This window comes from Gobio gobio, assembly GCF_949357685.1.
Source record: "Gobio gobio genome assembly, chromosome: 1".
NCBI classification, from domain to species: Eukaryota; Metazoa; Chordata; class Actinopteri; order Cypriniformes; family Gobionidae; genus Gobio; species Gobio gobio.
In genome coordinates this window covers 43,815,919-43,833,400 of record NC_137097.1, presented here as the reverse complement: position 1 = coordinate 43,833,400, position 17,482 = coordinate 43,815,919, and the positions used below count along the sequence as shown (strand labels likewise).

Here is a 17,482-nt window from a genome sequence, read left to right as displayed (position 1 = left end):
CACCTTGTTGAGTAATATAATGTAGTGACTTGGAACCTGTGCATTAAATGGATTTAATGCACACCTTCCATCCAATCAGAATCAAATATTCAGACCAGGGACGGATTTTGACCCTGAGCACAGACCTGTCTAAAGGCCCACCACCCCCACCCCCAAATCAAGAATCAAATCAACAGGATCGAAAAAATTTACTTTCCCAGACCAGAAACCATTAAAACTTTTACACATGTAATGTGTATTTCTCTTGTCGTTCATCCTTTCTGGGCTTTGTAAATCTGTAAATCACACTGACGCTGGTCTTTTGAGTCTTTTCTCTTTCCAGCTGTTGCTGTAATCCATTTTTATAAAGAAATCTACACATTCAGAGTTATCTGGCTGAAGCTCAGCTGTGTCTTGAAAAGAAGGTAAAGCTTAAACTGAGGTGGTTGAGGTGAGGTCAATTTTATTTTTGATGTTTGTATACCACCTGATTGTGAGATTTAGACTTTGTGAATGTGAGCACTGACACATAAAAACCAATGTCATAATAGCATGCGAAAAGATCTAGCCTAATGTTACAAGCAGTTTCAGTAACCAACAAATGTACAAGTAAATGCATTGGTTGTAAAATGGCAACCTATACTTTGGAAAGGGTTTGTTCTCATTTGGCCTGCAACACAAATGTAAAAAAAAAAAAATTATAATTAATCTCATACAGGAAATTAGTTCAAGGGCATTAGAGAGCAGAAAGCTGGGCTGAGGGACTGTTGAGAACTGCAGAGGACAGTCACATCATGCCTAGGGGGGGGGAAAGACAATCAGATTCTTTCTCTTTTACTTTTGCAACAGTAAACGTGTATGAGCAAATATCATTGAATTTAAAATTCATAACCACCACTGACCTTATTTGTTTACCCAGCCATGATGTGTTTAACAAATGCTGTGGGAGAAAACGATAAAAAGACAAGATTATCATCTACCCACATTAGTGGCAAAAAATGGTACGAATTTTTTATTTTCGTGAAAAAAGTATCTTATGTTCATCAAGGCTGCTTTTATTTGATTGTAGTAAAAAGCATTAAAAAAGTAATATTGTGAAATATTATTACAATTTAAAATAACTGTTTTCTATCCAAAGACATTTTAAAATGTAATTTATTCCTGTGATGGTAAAGCTAAATTTTCAGCATCATTACTCCAGTATTTGAAAAGGAATTTTTGGTAACACTGTATGAGTATTTACTGTCACTTTTGATCAATTCATCCTTGCTGAAAGTATTTCTTTTTTTTTTTTAAATCGTACTGACCCCAAATTTTTAAACGGGAGTATATATAGTAAGCTACGTTTTCAAACGTAGAAAATGATCAGACCTTCATAGTTGACACAGCCGTTTGCATCTTCCTGTCCTGCCATCAGCTGCTCTACTTCTGATTCCGTCATCTTCTCACCTGCAGGAAAGATGTGATACTCCGTGGGCGCTTTTTTCTGGTGGTGTTATACTGCCTTCACATGCTAACGGAATTATCGTAAATACGATTGTCCTATTTAAAAATTGGACATGAACCCCCTCTCGAGTCAAAATTTGAATGCAATGAGCTCATAATCACGACTTCAGAAGTGGGAAGTAGGAAATTTCCGATAGCATGTGAAAGCTTCATTGATCTCAAGGTAAAAACCAGTCAAACAGATTTTAATAAGATCCTTATGTTCCAATACATCTCTTTCTAATTCAACAAAGCACTCATTGGGCTGTTTTGTAGCCATGTGTTGTATTTACCCAACGTTGCAAGTACATGGCGAAGTTCGGCGCCCATTACGGTGCCATTTCCTTCCTTGTCAAAGACTCGCAGGCCCTCAACAAAGTCCTCAAACGTGCCCTGATCTTTGGACCTGGACACGTGTTGGAACATTGGCAGGAAAGTCTCGAAGTCAATCAGTTTGGTGTTCATTTCTAGAGAAAATGGCAAACATTAAAAAATATATACATTTTAACTGTTCAATATACTGTCAGGTACAGTTTATTCCTCTCACCCTCAGGTTTTGGTTTGCCAAGTACTTTGATGACCTCAGCGTTTGTAGGATTCTGACCCAACGCCCTCATGACATCACCACACTGGGCGTAAGTGATCTTCATTTCACTAGTAGGTGTTCTGTCGAATAGCATGAAGGTCTCTTTAAATTCTGTGTGGATAGGATATTATGATATTGTATTATATGAGGAAGATATATAAAAATCCATTTAGGTGTATTTAATTTAGCAAATTTTTACCTTCAATCTGGTCAGCTGTAAACTCAACCTGAGGAGGGAAAAAAAGGATTTTAAGGATTTTTTTGTATGGAAGTTGATTGATTAATATTGCGATTAATGTAAATAATGGTAACGTTGATTTACAAAAAAAAAACATTATAAAAACCATATAATGCAGTTAACAATGGCCGATCACAATGGAAATACAGATGTTTGTAATTCTTAAACAAAGCTTTCTGGGGTCAGTCAACAAAAGTCAGCTGTTCCCCCACTCATGGAGACTAAGAATAACAAATGTCTGTTCAAGGACCAGAGGGAATTACAGTGAAACCCCATCCGCTCAAACAAGACGAGGACCGGAATTCTAAGCTATAATATGGGAGACACCAGCGTGGAAGGCCATATGGAGGCTCTTTCAAACTGACCTCAGGCAAGCTTCCACTCTCCAGACCCCATCTCTGACCATCAGGATAGTTAAGTTGCCTATGTGGTCTTCAATCAGTTTGAATAATGTCTTCACATACACACTCAGCTGAGGTGGGATTAAAGTTTGTGTGAAACCTTTTAACCTTATTCATTGGTTTGAGCCATGATATTGTTTAGGGCACATAATATCACATATATAACATGTTTAGACCAATCAATATCTGAATGTTCCCTTTCAGTCGGTCACATTCGATGTTACGCCGATGTCACCAACATACTGGGATCCCAATATGTCGGTTGAAAAAAAAGAAATTAGAAATAAGCTCTGTGTACTTTATTATTATGATTTTAGACAGTTACTTGGTTTTCCCTATGTTTACTCATTATGATCATCTAACACTGACCTGTTAGTAAAAAATTGCAATACAGACAAAACCATAACTGTACGTACCTTGATGCTTTTCGGGTCAAACTGAGGCTCCTTGGGTTTCTCTGGTTCAGGAGGGGGTGCTGGCTTTGCTGCCTCCTTCTTCGGTTCAGCTTTTTTAGGAGCCATTCTTCCACCAAGATGACGAGCAGGAGGGAATGAGAATGAGAATGAACTTTGAGAGGATTTATACCCTCCTCAATGCTTCCCAAATGCATCAAGAGGGTTGGTCCATCCCATCATCATCCTCCAAACAAGGACAGGAAGCTTAAGTGTTCGCAAGCCAAACCCCTAAGACAGATGCATGATGGTATTAGCATGTTAACATTGAGGAGAACCAGTAAACAGTTTATAGTTCATAATTATGCTCTCAAACTTTTCATCTAGAGATTTAACTAGTTAAACAGAGCAGGTTTGGCACACTTTTCTACACTATTTTAAAAATAAAGTTTCTTTATTACATTTACATTTGGCAGACGCTTTTATCCAAAGCGACTTACAATGCACTTATTACAGGGACAATCCCCCTGAAGCAATGAGGAGTAAAGTGCCTTGCTCAAGGATACACTGGTGGTGACCGCTAGGATCGAACCAGCAACCTTCTGCACATTAGAATCTATGTTTCAATGAAGAACCGTTAACCTTTCCATTGCACAAAATTATTCTAATGTTCTTTACCCAAAAAGTTGTTTTAAAGAGTTTGTTTAAACAGGGGTTGCAATAGTCTTTTCTTGCTTATTGTGACATATATCCATGTGAAATGGATTCTCATACAAGAAAAAAAAAAGTGCAGTACTTGATTTTGTCCAGTGGGAATTGAAATGGTTGGATCATTGGGGAAGAGAAGAGATGTCGTTACAGAAGGGGAAGGAAGTTACTTGATTAAATATTACAAGGGCACATGAATTTAAACAAAACGATGTGAAAGATGTGCACGGATAAATCATTTATTTATAATAAGTACTGCAATATTCCATAAAAAAAAGAATGCTACATTTTGATTTCATGGTTTCACTTTAAGAACTGTTCACTTAACGGATCTTTGCAGAACCTAAAATTGATCTTCTATAACATTGTTGGAAAAACCTACTTAAGATTGTATAAAGATCTTGTTTGTCCATGTCTCTGTCCATGTCAATTTTCTTAAAGCTGTTGGTTTACAATTGAGGAGTAGATGGAGGGAATTTCAGAGGGAATTCATTCCCATGGATAAATTTGGACACTTCTTGAAACTTGTCTCATTCACAAAATATACATGTAGATATACACAAATATAAAATATTTTTTTGAGGTAAAGTAATTGGCACGGCCTTCAGCAAAAAAAAAAAAATCCTAAACTCCTGCCATGTGGCTGGTCTGAATTCTCAAATAAACACAGCAATGTTTTGAAAGCCACAGTTTTAAACTTCAGATGAATCAACTTTAAAATGCCTTAGTTGTCTCTGCATATTAACCTGCGATGGGAGAATTTAAAATATTACACACTTCACTTTTAGTTAATCACCAACTACAATGATCAAGTAAATACAACTGAAATAATTCCATAAATCCATTTTCTCCGTTTCATTGGTCTGCCCTCTCTGTCTTTGTGAGTTTCAAGAGATCAATGGAATTATTAAGGATAAACACCTTTTGTCTTGTTTTGCTATGAACAGCAACTGCTTGCCATTCTTGCTTTTTTAACCCCTGATGCCTGTCATTCAGGCGCCTGGAGTAGACACCAGTAACAACAGTTTAAAAGTGGAGAAGCATCCACCTGTTCTCTCAGCCCTCTGAACCTCCTTGGAATATGGACAACAAGAGTGCGTGTAAATATGTTATGGGAAGTTACTTTTAAAATGAATGCATTACAATATTGCGTTACTCCTTAAAAAAAGTAGCTAAATTTTTATAGAAAGTAATGCATTACGTTAATTTTGGGGTACTTTTTCTCAGCTGGGCTGGGCTTGCTTGCTTGTTTTTTAAATAAAAAAATGTATGTACATTTTTTTTTTTTTAGTTATATTTTTTTGCAAATGTAAAAGCCCTTTAGCTTTTTCACCATAAGTGAAATATCAGTCGATAAATGTCAGTCGATAAATGGGAAAAAGTAACTTGCATTACTTATTTGAAAAAGGAATTTAGAGATTTTTGTTGTGAATTTTAAAGTAATGCATTACTTTAGTTGCTTGAAAAAAGTAATCTGATTATGTAAATCACGTTACCTGTAATGTGTTAAATATGCTGCATATGACCGTTCAAAAGTGTAGGTTTGTAAGTTTTTGTAAGAAATCTCTTATGCTCAACAGGGCTGAATTTATTTTACAGTAAAACAGTAATATTGTGAATTATTATTATTATTTAATTGTAAAATATTTTAAAATCTAATTTATTAATGTGATGGTAAAGCTGAATTTTCAGCATTGTTACTGTCACATGACCCTTCAGAAATCATTCTAATATACTGATTTGATGCTCAATAAACATTTCTTTTTTATAAATGTTGAAAACAGGTGTTCTGCTTAATTTGTTTAGGAAATATATATATTTGTGGTACATTTGTTAAGATTCTTTGATTAATAGAAAGTTAAAAAAACAGCATTTATTTTGAATTGAAGAGTCTTTACTATCATTTTAATGCATCCTCGCTGAATAAAAATATACTTTTTTTTAAAAAATACAGAAGTGCAGTATTTGCCATTGTTCACTAATTCTTATTTTGTTCCAGACTGGTATGACTTTCTTTAATCCATGGAACATAACATTTTGAAGAATGTTCATGCTGCTTTTTTTCCCATATGACAAAAGCATACGGTGACGAGAAACTTTAAATGGGCAGAATTATTCTTAATTTTTTATAATATTTGTAATAATTTTATAAAGTTGTTTTTGTTTTGCACAGGGCCCAGCTCAACTTTTCACCCTAAAATCTAAATTGTCATTATTTATTTTCCCTATAAAAAAAGACAAAAAAAAAAAAGTACAAAAGAAGTAGGCCTACTATAAAAGTGTTCCAATATCACATGTACACTATATACCAAGTTGTTTGAAGGTATATGATAGTTTGTGTGAGGAACAAACTGAAATTTAAGGCATTATTCACTGGTACTCAGCTCTCAAATCTCGTTCACCTTTGGTCACAGAAGAAAAAAAAAGAGTAATATGGGTTTGGAACAATGACAGTGAGAAAATGGTGACAATGTTTATTTCAGAAGAAGAAGTTCAAAACATTTAATAAAACTTTCAGGTACCACTTTTTACAATTTAACTGTGTACTAATTTGTGCATGCCCATAACTCCAGTGAAAGCTCAATATAAACATTCAGACGAAGAAAACTCATATACAGAAGGTATACAGAAGTGAATTAAAATCAAATCCAGTTACCGCTTTCTGACCTACAACTGATAAACTGTCTGTCTGAACCTCACCTTCCAGATTAAATGTTCAATCTAAATTCCCCTTCCACGCTCCGTCTGTCAGCTCTGGTGTAAGTCCCAGAATCCTTTAGTCAATCACAGCAGTAGTGGTGTATAGACTCCTATAACTCATCCAGTATGTGTTTGCACCTATGGATCACCACGGTTGTGACACGGGACCCCCTTCTGTTGCTGTGATTTCATCCCCTCTAGGTCTCTCTCTGTGGGATGTCCATCTCCAGACAGAGAGATGCAGGGCTGTTGGGAGTGTCTGGTTTCATGCTGTTAAGCCTCTGTGAACTCTTACGTCATGCGGGCGGTGCACGAACGCGGACGGCCGAAGTATACCCGGGCCTTTACTGACAGCGTAGGAGGACAGAAGTGTTTCCAGGATGTATAGGCCTTTGTGTTACTTCACCAAAGCAATAGAATAGAATAGAAAAAACACTATGATTAATAAAGATACTATAAAATTATCTTCTGTGACAAATCTGGACTTCTGAATCAAATCTCATCATTGGCAGACAAACAGTAGGCTATATGATTCTATTATCTACATATTCTGTCTTTCTGCCTGTACTCCACACGAGGGCAGCATTAACTAATTGTAGAAGCTGCAGTTTGCTGTTGATTATTCAACTGGAGAAAGGTTATTTTAACAGTTGAAAATCTTTAAAACTGGTCAAAAATACAACATTTGTATCACATCATGTGCACAAATTTCATATTTTGCTCTTGATTAGTTTAACTGTAAAAGTAATAAATTAGAAGTCGACATTAGGGACTTGCCTTGTAAGCATTTCAGCACCATAAAATAACAAAATAATACATATACTTTTAAGTGTTTTTAATCACTGTATGTAAACTACATTGGCATAAAACATCGATCGAAAAAGTAATTTCTAACAATTGTATCCCTTATTGCATCTTTAATATTTGCTTTTGTTGTGGGTCACATGAGGGGCTACGGAAAGGGACATGAGATAGGAAGAAAACTGAATTGCGTTCTCTCACAAATGTTTTGCATTCACTAAGTAGTTCACTCTCAAAACTTTTGCAAAAGCATTATATTATATTTTTTTCATCACCATGTCCCTTTAGTGACTCTGTAGGGGTCTGAAAAATCTGTTTTGGAAGTGCATATTTGTTTGCGTACACTCTAAAAAAAAAGGCTCGTAATCATAGGGGAACCTTTTTTAGTGCTATATAGCACCAATTTTGGTGCTTCAGTGGTTCTTCAGCAGTTCTTCAGAGGTGCTATATAGCACCTTAGTCAAAGAACCGCTGAAGAACCTCTGAAGAACCAAAATTGGTGCTATATAGCACTAAAAAAGGTTCCCCTATGATTACGAGCCAAGAACCATTTTTGGTGCAATATAGAACCTTTTTTTTTTTAGAGTGTATGTTGTTTTCTTTCTCTTTAAATAAAAAAAATGCCCCACACTGACTCTTTTCCCTTAACATCCTAACAGCCCTACAATAACAACCTACAATTGTGAAATGTACCCCATTTGGAGCACTGGTAATCCGAATTTTGTAATCTGAAATGGTGTAGGGGAGAGCTGGGCAACAACGCTTTTTGACTTTCTCAGTTTGTGTAAATCCACTTATGGTTCAGAGTATTTATTTTTTCTCACATTAATTGCACACGTCTACTACAATTATGCGGTTTTGTTTCATTAATACAGTGCATACTTTTTCTTGATTTACCCCGAAAGAATGGAAGTGAAATGTGACAACATGCACCATATGTGGGGTACATTGTAACATGTGAGGATCACACTGTAACATGACCAAATGGCAGCTCAAAATGTTACCTGATATAATAAAAAAATATCCAAAACAAATTCAAATATGTTGTCAATAAAATACAATTATTCACTTTTTCAAATAAAATAATGGCATTTTTTAATCATTAAAAATAAACACATTTTTGAGTTTGACAACAAACACACCTCAAAACACAGCTATACAGCATAGTTAAAAAAATAATGAAGCATTCATGAACATTGACTCTCAGTCATTATTCACCTTTTTCTCATGGTTTCTCAACAGAATTCATAAAAGTATAGAATATAATAGCATATTTCTAAGAGGGGCTCATTGTAACGCAGTGTTACAACATGCCCCATCGGAGCAACTGGGATTTAACCCCGGCTTGTGTCTTCTGCTGGTTAGATCATCTCAACTGTTAAATAACAAATATAAGATGACAATAATAAGATTTGTCTTATTTTAAATAAACACCAAAAAAACAGAGATGAAAAATTATGGAGCTCAAATTGTGTATTACTACAAATGGCCAGTAGGTTGAGACGTTGTGTTGCCAGTAGGCTATTTGAGATGCAATGACAGGTGTTGAGACAGGTGAATTGACAGCTTCTGTCTGGCAATAGAGTTCAAGCTCAAGTCTGTTAGTCATATCTGAATATACAAATTAAAATAACTATTTTAGTTTCCTTTATACATTGTAACTTATACCAATCTGATTATATTATATTATATTATATTATATTTTGCATAGCAAAATTCACAGTACGATAAACCTTACTTGTTTTTGACCTCTCAAGTAATATTAAATTAATTCTGAATAGCAATACATCATGTCATGGACTACTTAGTGTCTCTAGTCCATTACTGAGTTTTCATTGTGATTATGAATACAGTATTGTTGTGTATGTCTATTATCTACAAAGCCCTTTTGTAACGGCACAATCCTGAACAGATTTATCTTCTTTCAGAAATTCTCTGGAAATACACACAAGACCAAATGAAGAGAGCGAACAGAGGATCTCGCCCTATGCATGAATGCAGTCTATTCATTTAATTTCCTGTTTTCAACTTCAGATATTCTGAAAACATGACTTAATGCAGTTCATCAGAACATTGCGAAACATTTGAAAATGTGCTTTGTATTTCCAGTGGAGTTTCATCGGTTTCACCAAGAGCCACTTGGCACAAGTGAACAGAACTCTTCTATTCTAAAAGACAAATTCTTTAAAGCCTACATGGTGTAGGCCTATATACTGTACACTCAATTATAGCCCACATATTTGTATTAACACATTACATTGCCTCCACATCAGTTATGGTCAGCATTCATGAGACCTGTTTCTCAAAAGTTTTGATTCCCTTTACGAAAAATAACCATGGTTTTACTATAGTAAAAGTGTAGTAACCATGTTTTTTTGGCTAATTGATTACCATTTATATAACCAGGCCTACCACATGGTTAAACTATGGTTAGAGTAGCAAAACCATGGTTAATTTGTGGTTACCATGGTTTAACTACAATAACCATGTTTTTTGTTTTGTTTTTTGTATGTAGTAAAACCATGCTTCATTTTCATCTCAGTGAGTTGAACCCTTTAAATCTGTTGACCAAATTAATTCGTTCGCTGCCTTTTTGTGTCCTGTGTGAGTCTTTGAATCACTCACTCAACCGAGCATGACCAAAATGTCATCTGTTATTAAAAAATTGCGTGTTTAATTTAAGAGACTGCTGAAAAAAAGTTGCTGAGTTCATTCACGAACGAGATGGCTTATTTGTAAGTTCGTTCACAATGAAAACATTCTGTTCCTCCAAGGGTTCAGACCGGGCTATGGTTCAGACTCAAAACTGCAACTAGTTCCAAGTCAAGGAACGTACAGTAGGTCCTACCAATGAAATGCTTCTATAAAGTCAGCACTTGTTGACAACTTTGTAAGGATTTGTTGGAAACACCGACTTGTTCATGAACAACACCACCAGACACCAGAGAGTCATATTGGCTGTTTACGCACTTCAGGGATTTCATAAATTAACACACTTTCAGAAAGCATTATTGGTTACCTCATATCCAAAACAGCGTGCTCATGGGCAAGGAGAAAATCTACATCATGTCAGGTCATGGTGTTGTTGCAATCATTTGGCAGATTGCCTGTGAAGTAATACGTTTAATTTTAATCCATATATTAAGCAGTGGTTACTTTGTTTAATTAAAGTTATCTAGATGATTTCGTGCATTCAACAACGCAAGAACTGCCGTTTAGAATTTCAAACTTAGAAATGTAGCCTACTCCTGTCAACGTGTTAAGGTGAACGTGACTGTATTATCCATCATCGTGTTTCAAATCTACCGTTAGGTTGGTCATAACCCAATTTTTATCCCTCAGGAGTGTGACAGTTGCGAGAAATTGGCAGAGTGTCACAAGTTTAAGGCGAAGTGATGATCCTACCTGAGGCGTTTCTCAGGTTTCATACAAGACACCCGTGCGTAAGCGACAGCTGCCCCGAGCCTGGACTTTCTCCCAGACCAGCAAAACTTTCAGCGTGGATTTGAACGAACACTAACCTTCGGACCTAGGATACAAGAAAAACCTTTTATCCTTGCTGAGAAAGGTAAAACATCGGCAATTTTGATGGTCTTGTACTGGCAATAGCTTGTATTAAGTCAGTTGGAGTTGAAAGTAGGCTACTCTTGAATGTATTAGCTTGACATTAGAGTTTGAACATAATATAATCTGGTTGCTTTGTGCTTTTATGCAGCATAAACAGTTGAAAAGGCATTTATAGATATTATGTTGGTCCAAAACGTGAACTATAGGCTACATGGGGTGATACTAGCCTACTTTTATGCCTTTATAACATTTTCTACGTATCATTCGTCATGTCAGTTAATTTTTTCTTTCTTTCTATGAAGTACTGAGCATAGCAGTTTCCTCACACAGAGGAAATAGTGGCTTTGGCAGGTGTCTCAGCTGACATTCCTATACAGCTCATCATTACAGACTATTTGATTTGTATCAGAGCCTATAGAGGAGGGCACACACACAGAGTTTGTTATCAATGTACAGAGGCTTTTTGTTAGTGTCAGAGTAAACTATTAATATCTTTGGATTATGCATATGCCGATTCTTGATAAAATAAGCAATTTGAGGAGACAAGCTTGTTTACACTATTGTTTTAAAATAAATGCTGTTCTTTTAAACTTTCTATTCATCAATTAATCCTGAAAATAAATGTATCACAGTTCCAGCACTGCTGTTTTCAACATTGATAACAATAAGAAATGTTTCTTGAGCATCAAATCTGCATATTAGAATGATTTCTGAAGGATCATGTGACACTGAATACTGGAGTAATGATGCTGAAAATTCAGCTTTGCATCACATGAATAATTTTTTTAATATATTCAAATAGAAAACAGTTATTTTACATTGTAATGATATTTCACAGTACTTCTGTTTTTGCTGCATTTTTGATCAAATAATGCAGCCTTGGTGAGCATAAGAGATTTGTTTCAAAATGATTTAAAAAACCATACTGACCCCAAACTTTTGAACAGTAGTGTAGGCCCTATTTATTTTTTTTACGTGAATTTTATTTTTATACATATTATTATTATCCTTTTTTTTGACAGTATAAGTTGAATGTGAAATCAGCTTGACTCAAAAATCTAAAGATGCATTCGCCACTGGATTTCCAAATATACAGAGTTTCCAAATATACAGAATCCAGCTGTAATTTAGTTTAGCCCCTATTTATTTATTTTTTACGTGCAATTTTTTACACATATTTTTTAATTTTACAAATTAAATTACACTGTTTTTTTGTGGGTTTTTTTACATATTATTATTTTATTATTTTATACCTTTTTTTTGGCAGTATACAAGTTGAATTTGAAATCAACTTGACAAAAATCTGAAGGTGCATTCGCCTTTGGATTTTCCAAATATACAGAATGTATATACAGCTGTAAATATATATATAAATATTAACCAAGTGGAAATAGGTCATTAAAATAAATTGCTCTAGAGCAGTGCTTCTCAAAGTGTGGTACGAGTACCGATCCCTTTAGTGGTACGCAGAGGAATCACTAAATTAAATCTTAATTAATGTTAAAACACAATACATTCTAATTTAAATGTTTACTTGAGTAAAGTCTTTTTTTTTTTTACATTTAAGTATAGTACAGTTTTTATTTAACTTTTAGGTACAACACATTTTAATTTAATCATTTTTTTTTTATTCATTATAACTCAATTTTTTCATTTACCTGTACGTAAGCACAGTGCAGTCTTAATGTTCAATGTTAAAGTGGCTGACAACAATAAATATTCTTATTAGGAATAAACTGCCTCGTTTTTTAACTGTGCAGAGCTGTAGCTGAATAGTTAGGCCTACTACGCTACTCTATTTTAATGTTGGTTATTATGGTGGTACTTAGAGAGCTAAATATTTTCTGAAGTGGTTCTTGGTATAAAAAGTTTGAGAACCACTGCTCTAGAGAATGTAAAACTAAGACATTTTTGTTGAGAGTGTTATTAAGAGTTTGTGGTTCTTCACCTATAGAATTACTTCGTTTTGTGTGTTTTTTTTAATGGACAAAGTCTCAAAACCTTTAGAGCTGTAAGCTACTAGGGACCATATGTTACAGTGATTTACCCACGGCCCAGAGATGATGTTGGCCTGACGCTAAGCAAAGTATAGGCTGTTTACTGTTGCCAAGCAACTTGGTGCATGAATATAGAATTCATCTTTTATAGCCAAGCTTTATTTGTGTAGACACTTTGAGATGTTGAACTGCTGACCAGACCTGTATATGCATATACTATCTCTCCCTGCCCTTAGATAAGGTATTGAGACTCAGATTCACATTTCATTTCACTGCATGGCTAAGGCTGTTTCATGTCACTGCAGGATGTCCATGTAAAACAAGTGGCGGGAAGTTCCTTTTGATCTGTCCATTAGAGCCGACATTCTGTCTCCCCTTACGTCTCTCAGCATAGATATTCACCTCCGGAGACATCCGGCACTCTGTACTATGTTTACAGACATGCTGAACTCAGATGGTCTTATGTAGGCCTACATGTGCAAGTGTGTGTGCAGTCAAGCACAAATGTCTGAATATATATTGGAGTGTCAGTGTGAACATGTTAAATTACTGTAAGTGTTTTTAAAAGTAATAAGCAGGTAACCCTAAGGTCGTACCTTTAAACCCCAAAAAGGGATAGTTGTGTTACAGTATCTACTAATATATACTAGTATATACTTACAATACCACCATTTTGTATAGTATTGAAAGCATAATCTCAATTCTTGTCATTTTGACTGTATTCTCAAAATATTTCTACTTTAATCTTGTAATGTTACAACTTTATTCTTAAAACATTATGACTTTTTATGTTTATTTGAATGTGGCTCTAAAATGTGGCTCTTGTCGAATACAGTATGGGCTAGGAGTAATCCTGCGTCACTACTGTCCAATGTTTTTTTTTTATTAATACTTTTATTTAGCAAGGATGCATTATATTGATCAAAAGTGACAGTAAAGACATTTATAATTTAGCAAAAGATTTCTATTTGACATAAATGCTATTCTTTTGAACTTCCTATTCATCGAAGAATCCCAAAAAAAATCTATTACAGTTTCTACAAAAATATTAAGCAGCTAACTTTGCTAACAATAATAAGAAATCTTTCTTGAGCACCAAATCAGGATTGGCCAAATACATTAGAATTAAGTCCGGTGACATAGGACTGCGTGTGACTTTCCAGTTCCTGCTGGATTTCGTCCTCCACATATAAACTTAATAAAGCCTAAACCTCATCGTCGATCCATCTGTCATATTTTTCAAACTCCATTGTTGATTTGAGTAGCAAACAACTCTTACCACACGCACTGCAACAGACTTTTAAAAATGATGGTTGAAATAAAATGCTGCATGAACTCAACATGTTCAGCGCCCAAGTCCCACTCCCGAAAGTTCCTGAACTTTGAAAAACTTTGACATTTTGAGGGGGACATTTTTACCCAGAACTTCATTTAGACCCTGGTTCCTGCAGTCGAAACACACAGAGTACCACCCCAATGTCCCTAGTTCCTGGGGAAAGTTCCTGCGGTGGAAATACGGCTATAGATTGTAATATTGTGCAACTGAACTTGAAAATGCTCATTGGAAACAAAACAAGTGGTCAGGAGTTACAATACATGGAATAAAAACATTTTAAAAGCTAGCCTGCGGTTTTATTGTTTGCTATGGTATTGAAACTAGAGTCAAAAATTGTTGAGTTCCAGTTGTAGTGGCAGGTATTCTGATATCGTAACGACCATACTATGCAAGCATCTGTTAAATGGTCACCTGCTATCTTGCAAGTGAGATGGTGGGCCGTCTGGTCTTTAGGCTGTCGATGGCTTCATCTGCTGCTTTTTGGAAGTGAGAGGATCAAATGCATGCTCTCCAGGCCCTCCATTCCCAGATCAACTACTCTCCTGCTACTCATTGCCAGGCCCCACCAAAGCTTGTAACATCTCTGCCAGGCTTACGCCATAAGTAAGAGAGCAAGACATCTCGGGGGGCCAGGTCACCTCCTGTCCCGCGGGCCTTCATTAGACACACAGATCAGGTTGGAGTCTCTGTCTCGTATTAATACCTGTCAGCAGCCCAAACTCCATTTAAGTCCCGACTCTGCTTCCTAGAAGAGACGCCTGCGCTACCGTCAGACTACAGGCTCGCTGGACCTCTGTGTTGACTCTGAAAGAGTATGGCAGCTTCTCAGGCTTGGTTGTGCATGGGAATGGAAGGTTTGACAACAGATTCATTGTTTAGAGATGTTTCCCTGGTGAAATCGTCCCCTTGGAATTATAAGGTTCTATCTGACGTTTTTGTCAAAATTGAGTTATTCACATATTCTTATTCTGTGACAACTTATTTACATTATGTGATGTTTTTTTTTAAAGTTGTGTACATTTTGGGAATTTTTATTGAAAAACAAAAAGGTTCTATCTACAAAGTCGAACTCTGACTTGGCTCTATAAGGTTCTATCTGCGTGAGCCAATCAGCACTTCGAATGCACAGAAGAGGACCAATCAGGATCAACTTTATAGGTTGTGTCGCCGGCTTTTTCCTTGACAGGAAAGATCGCAGACACACAATATCTGTGAGGATTATGGCACACAATGCAAAGTTTTTAAGAAACCTCAAGATCGACAATTTTATTGACGATCTTGTCAAGGACAGCAGCCCGAATTCCAGGCATCACATATAGTCAGTGAATCATTTTTCAATGATTATTAAACTTTATGAATTAATTTGCTGAAGCATGTCTGTTTTCTTGCAGTTTTTAAAGTCTTAAAATGTCTTAATTTTTACAATATTAAGCCTTAAAGGTCAAATAGTAAAAATTTTAATTGATGGGGTCTTAATTACAACAATAAACGTTAGCATGTTATTTCAGCCATACTGATATCTAGAGAGAAAGACATTTTACCTGGCCCATTTTAGGTGGAATAAAATCCTGCTCAGATGTATTACAGTAGCTGCTTTCTGTCTAAACAAAAGAAAGATGAACAATTTCTGCAATAATGTGTTTAATTACCCACCAAATTGGTACCAAAAATTTACATCTGCACTGGACAAAATATTTAGACCTGCCTAGCTTAATTTGAAATGTCCTAAATACATGGAAGTGCTAAAAATATGAAATAAATGTCATAAGAAAGGATACAATTTTACAATCCAACACATGTTGAGACATTGTTACAACATTATTTTTTATATTTAATGTTCAAATAATGGTTTGGCAGATATAACCTTATAATTCTAAGCGAAAAGTGTTTTTTTAGAATTAGAAGGTTCTATCTGCATTTGACCCATTCCAAAAATCCCCATTTACAATTTTGAGAGGATTTTGATATTGTATATTTAGAATACATTTAGGGTCCCTGTTATTTTCATGTTTGAAAGAAACTTGTTCCCCATATACATTTTCCTATATGTAATGCAAAAACTTTGAAGCTCAATATCTCAAAACTGCTCAGAACGCAGATAGAACCTTATAATTCCAAGGGGACGAAATGTCAGGCCATCGGCTCTGTGATATTTAAAAGATGTCCAGAATTTTATCAGTTTGGGAGCACTAAAGCATGTCAGGGACACTGGGTCATGAGATGACGCCAATAGATGGGCATCTTGAGATTGGGGCACAGGGGCGATGAAGTTTCTCACCTCTGTATTGAATTAGTTTGCCCGTTCAACTCAGACGCATGCCTAGCACAAGGCAGATCATCACTTCCTACGCTGCCCTTCAGCACTGGAAATGTATACCATGATTACTTAATGAAGATGCATTAATGGTATACATTTCCTACTTGGAAGCCTCAGATCTTATGCCCACATATTTTTGCCTCTGCTGACATTGAAGACACATTTATCTGATGGTTATTCATTTGGTTGTCTATGAGATCCCACTCTACATTTATACCACTATGAAAACATCTCCCTGCAAAGTCAGAGGCCAGTTGTGCAAGTACTAATATTTTCTCATTTAAAGCTGCTGTCCGTAACCTTTTTTGTGTTCAAGATTTACAAGAATTATATGTACAACATGAATCCATTTTCCAAATCGTGTTTTTGTCTTACCCTGAATCAATATGGTACACTTATAATAAGTGTTTATATTGGGACTATTTCAGACCGGTCTGGTAGGAACCGCTGCGGAGGAGCACAGTCCCTGCGTGACTCGCCATAGACATAAACAGAGAGAAGTAGCTCCGGCTGCAATGTTCTTCTGCAAGACACCTGCAGTTCTGTTTATTAACCGCTAGCTTTAACACAATTTTTTTAAATGTTATTGTTAATTATGTTATCAGCCTAACATTTTGAGTGAAAAGTTATTTTTCAAAAATGAACATGAATTTAAGAATGCCTTAGTATTTGGTTTGTCCCTCTGCTTTAGTAACAGCAACACTCAAGTTGCATGAACTCCACAAGTTTGTGTAAAACCCATAGGTGTAATTTGCGGGTGGGACATGTCCCCAACACTTTTTCCAGGGTTGATATTGTCCATCTCGTGGCAGGGATAAACCGGAATAAACATACCTAATACAAACAAAACTTCTCCAGTTAACTAGCAGAACATAATTTGGTTTGTTTGTGTCAGTCTTCACACGGACGAGTGCTTTAATCTATCGCTTAATGCCATTGTGGAGACTTTCTTTTTGTTCCAGTGAAATCACAAAA

General features: G+C 35.7%; 1 protein-coding gene across 2 annotated transcripts; it reads right to left on the bottom strand.

The window, feature by feature from the left end:
* Positions 1-423: 423 nt before the first annotated feature.
* Positions 424-10,820, bottom strand: myl4 (myosin, light chain 4, alkali; atrial, embryonic). Of its 2 annotated transcripts, none has more exons than XM_079827182.1 (8): positions 10,696-10,820; positions 3,106-3,372; positions 2,250-2,277; positions 2,012-2,161; positions 1,758-1,931; positions 1,351-1,428; positions 882-919; positions 424-777 (listed from the first exon to the last, which is right to left on the bottom strand). In XM_079827182.1, the coding sequence occupies exons 2-7, from the start codon at positions 3,208-3,210 to the stop codon at positions 891-893; spliced, it is 564 nt and encodes a 187-aa protein (XP_079683308.1). In that variant the 5' UTR covers positions 3,211-3,372; positions 10,696-10,820; the 3' UTR covers positions 424-777; positions 882-890. The 2 variants fall into 2 exon arrangements, with proteins under 2 accessions (XP_079683308.1, XP_079683307.1); XM_079827181.1 differs by lacking the exon at positions 10,696-10,820 and adding an exon at positions 6,490-6,890.
* Between the last annotated feature and the right edge of the window lie 6,662 nt (positions 10,821-17,482).

Bases quoted from the DNA above. Each gene is read 5' to 3' on its own strand.
- myl4 (XM_079827182.1), bottom strand. From the start codon at position 3,210: ATGGCTCCTAAAAAAGCTGAACCGAAGAAGGAGGCAGCAAAGCCAGCA. The intron at 2,162-2,249 runs GTAAAAATTTGC...CTATCCACACAG, and splicing joins TACAGCTGACCAGATTGAAG to AATTTAAAGAGACCTTCATG. The intron at 1,932-2,011 runs GTGAGAGGAATA...CATTTTCTCTAG, and splicing joins TGGCAAACCAAAACCTGAGG to AAATGAACACCAAACTGATT.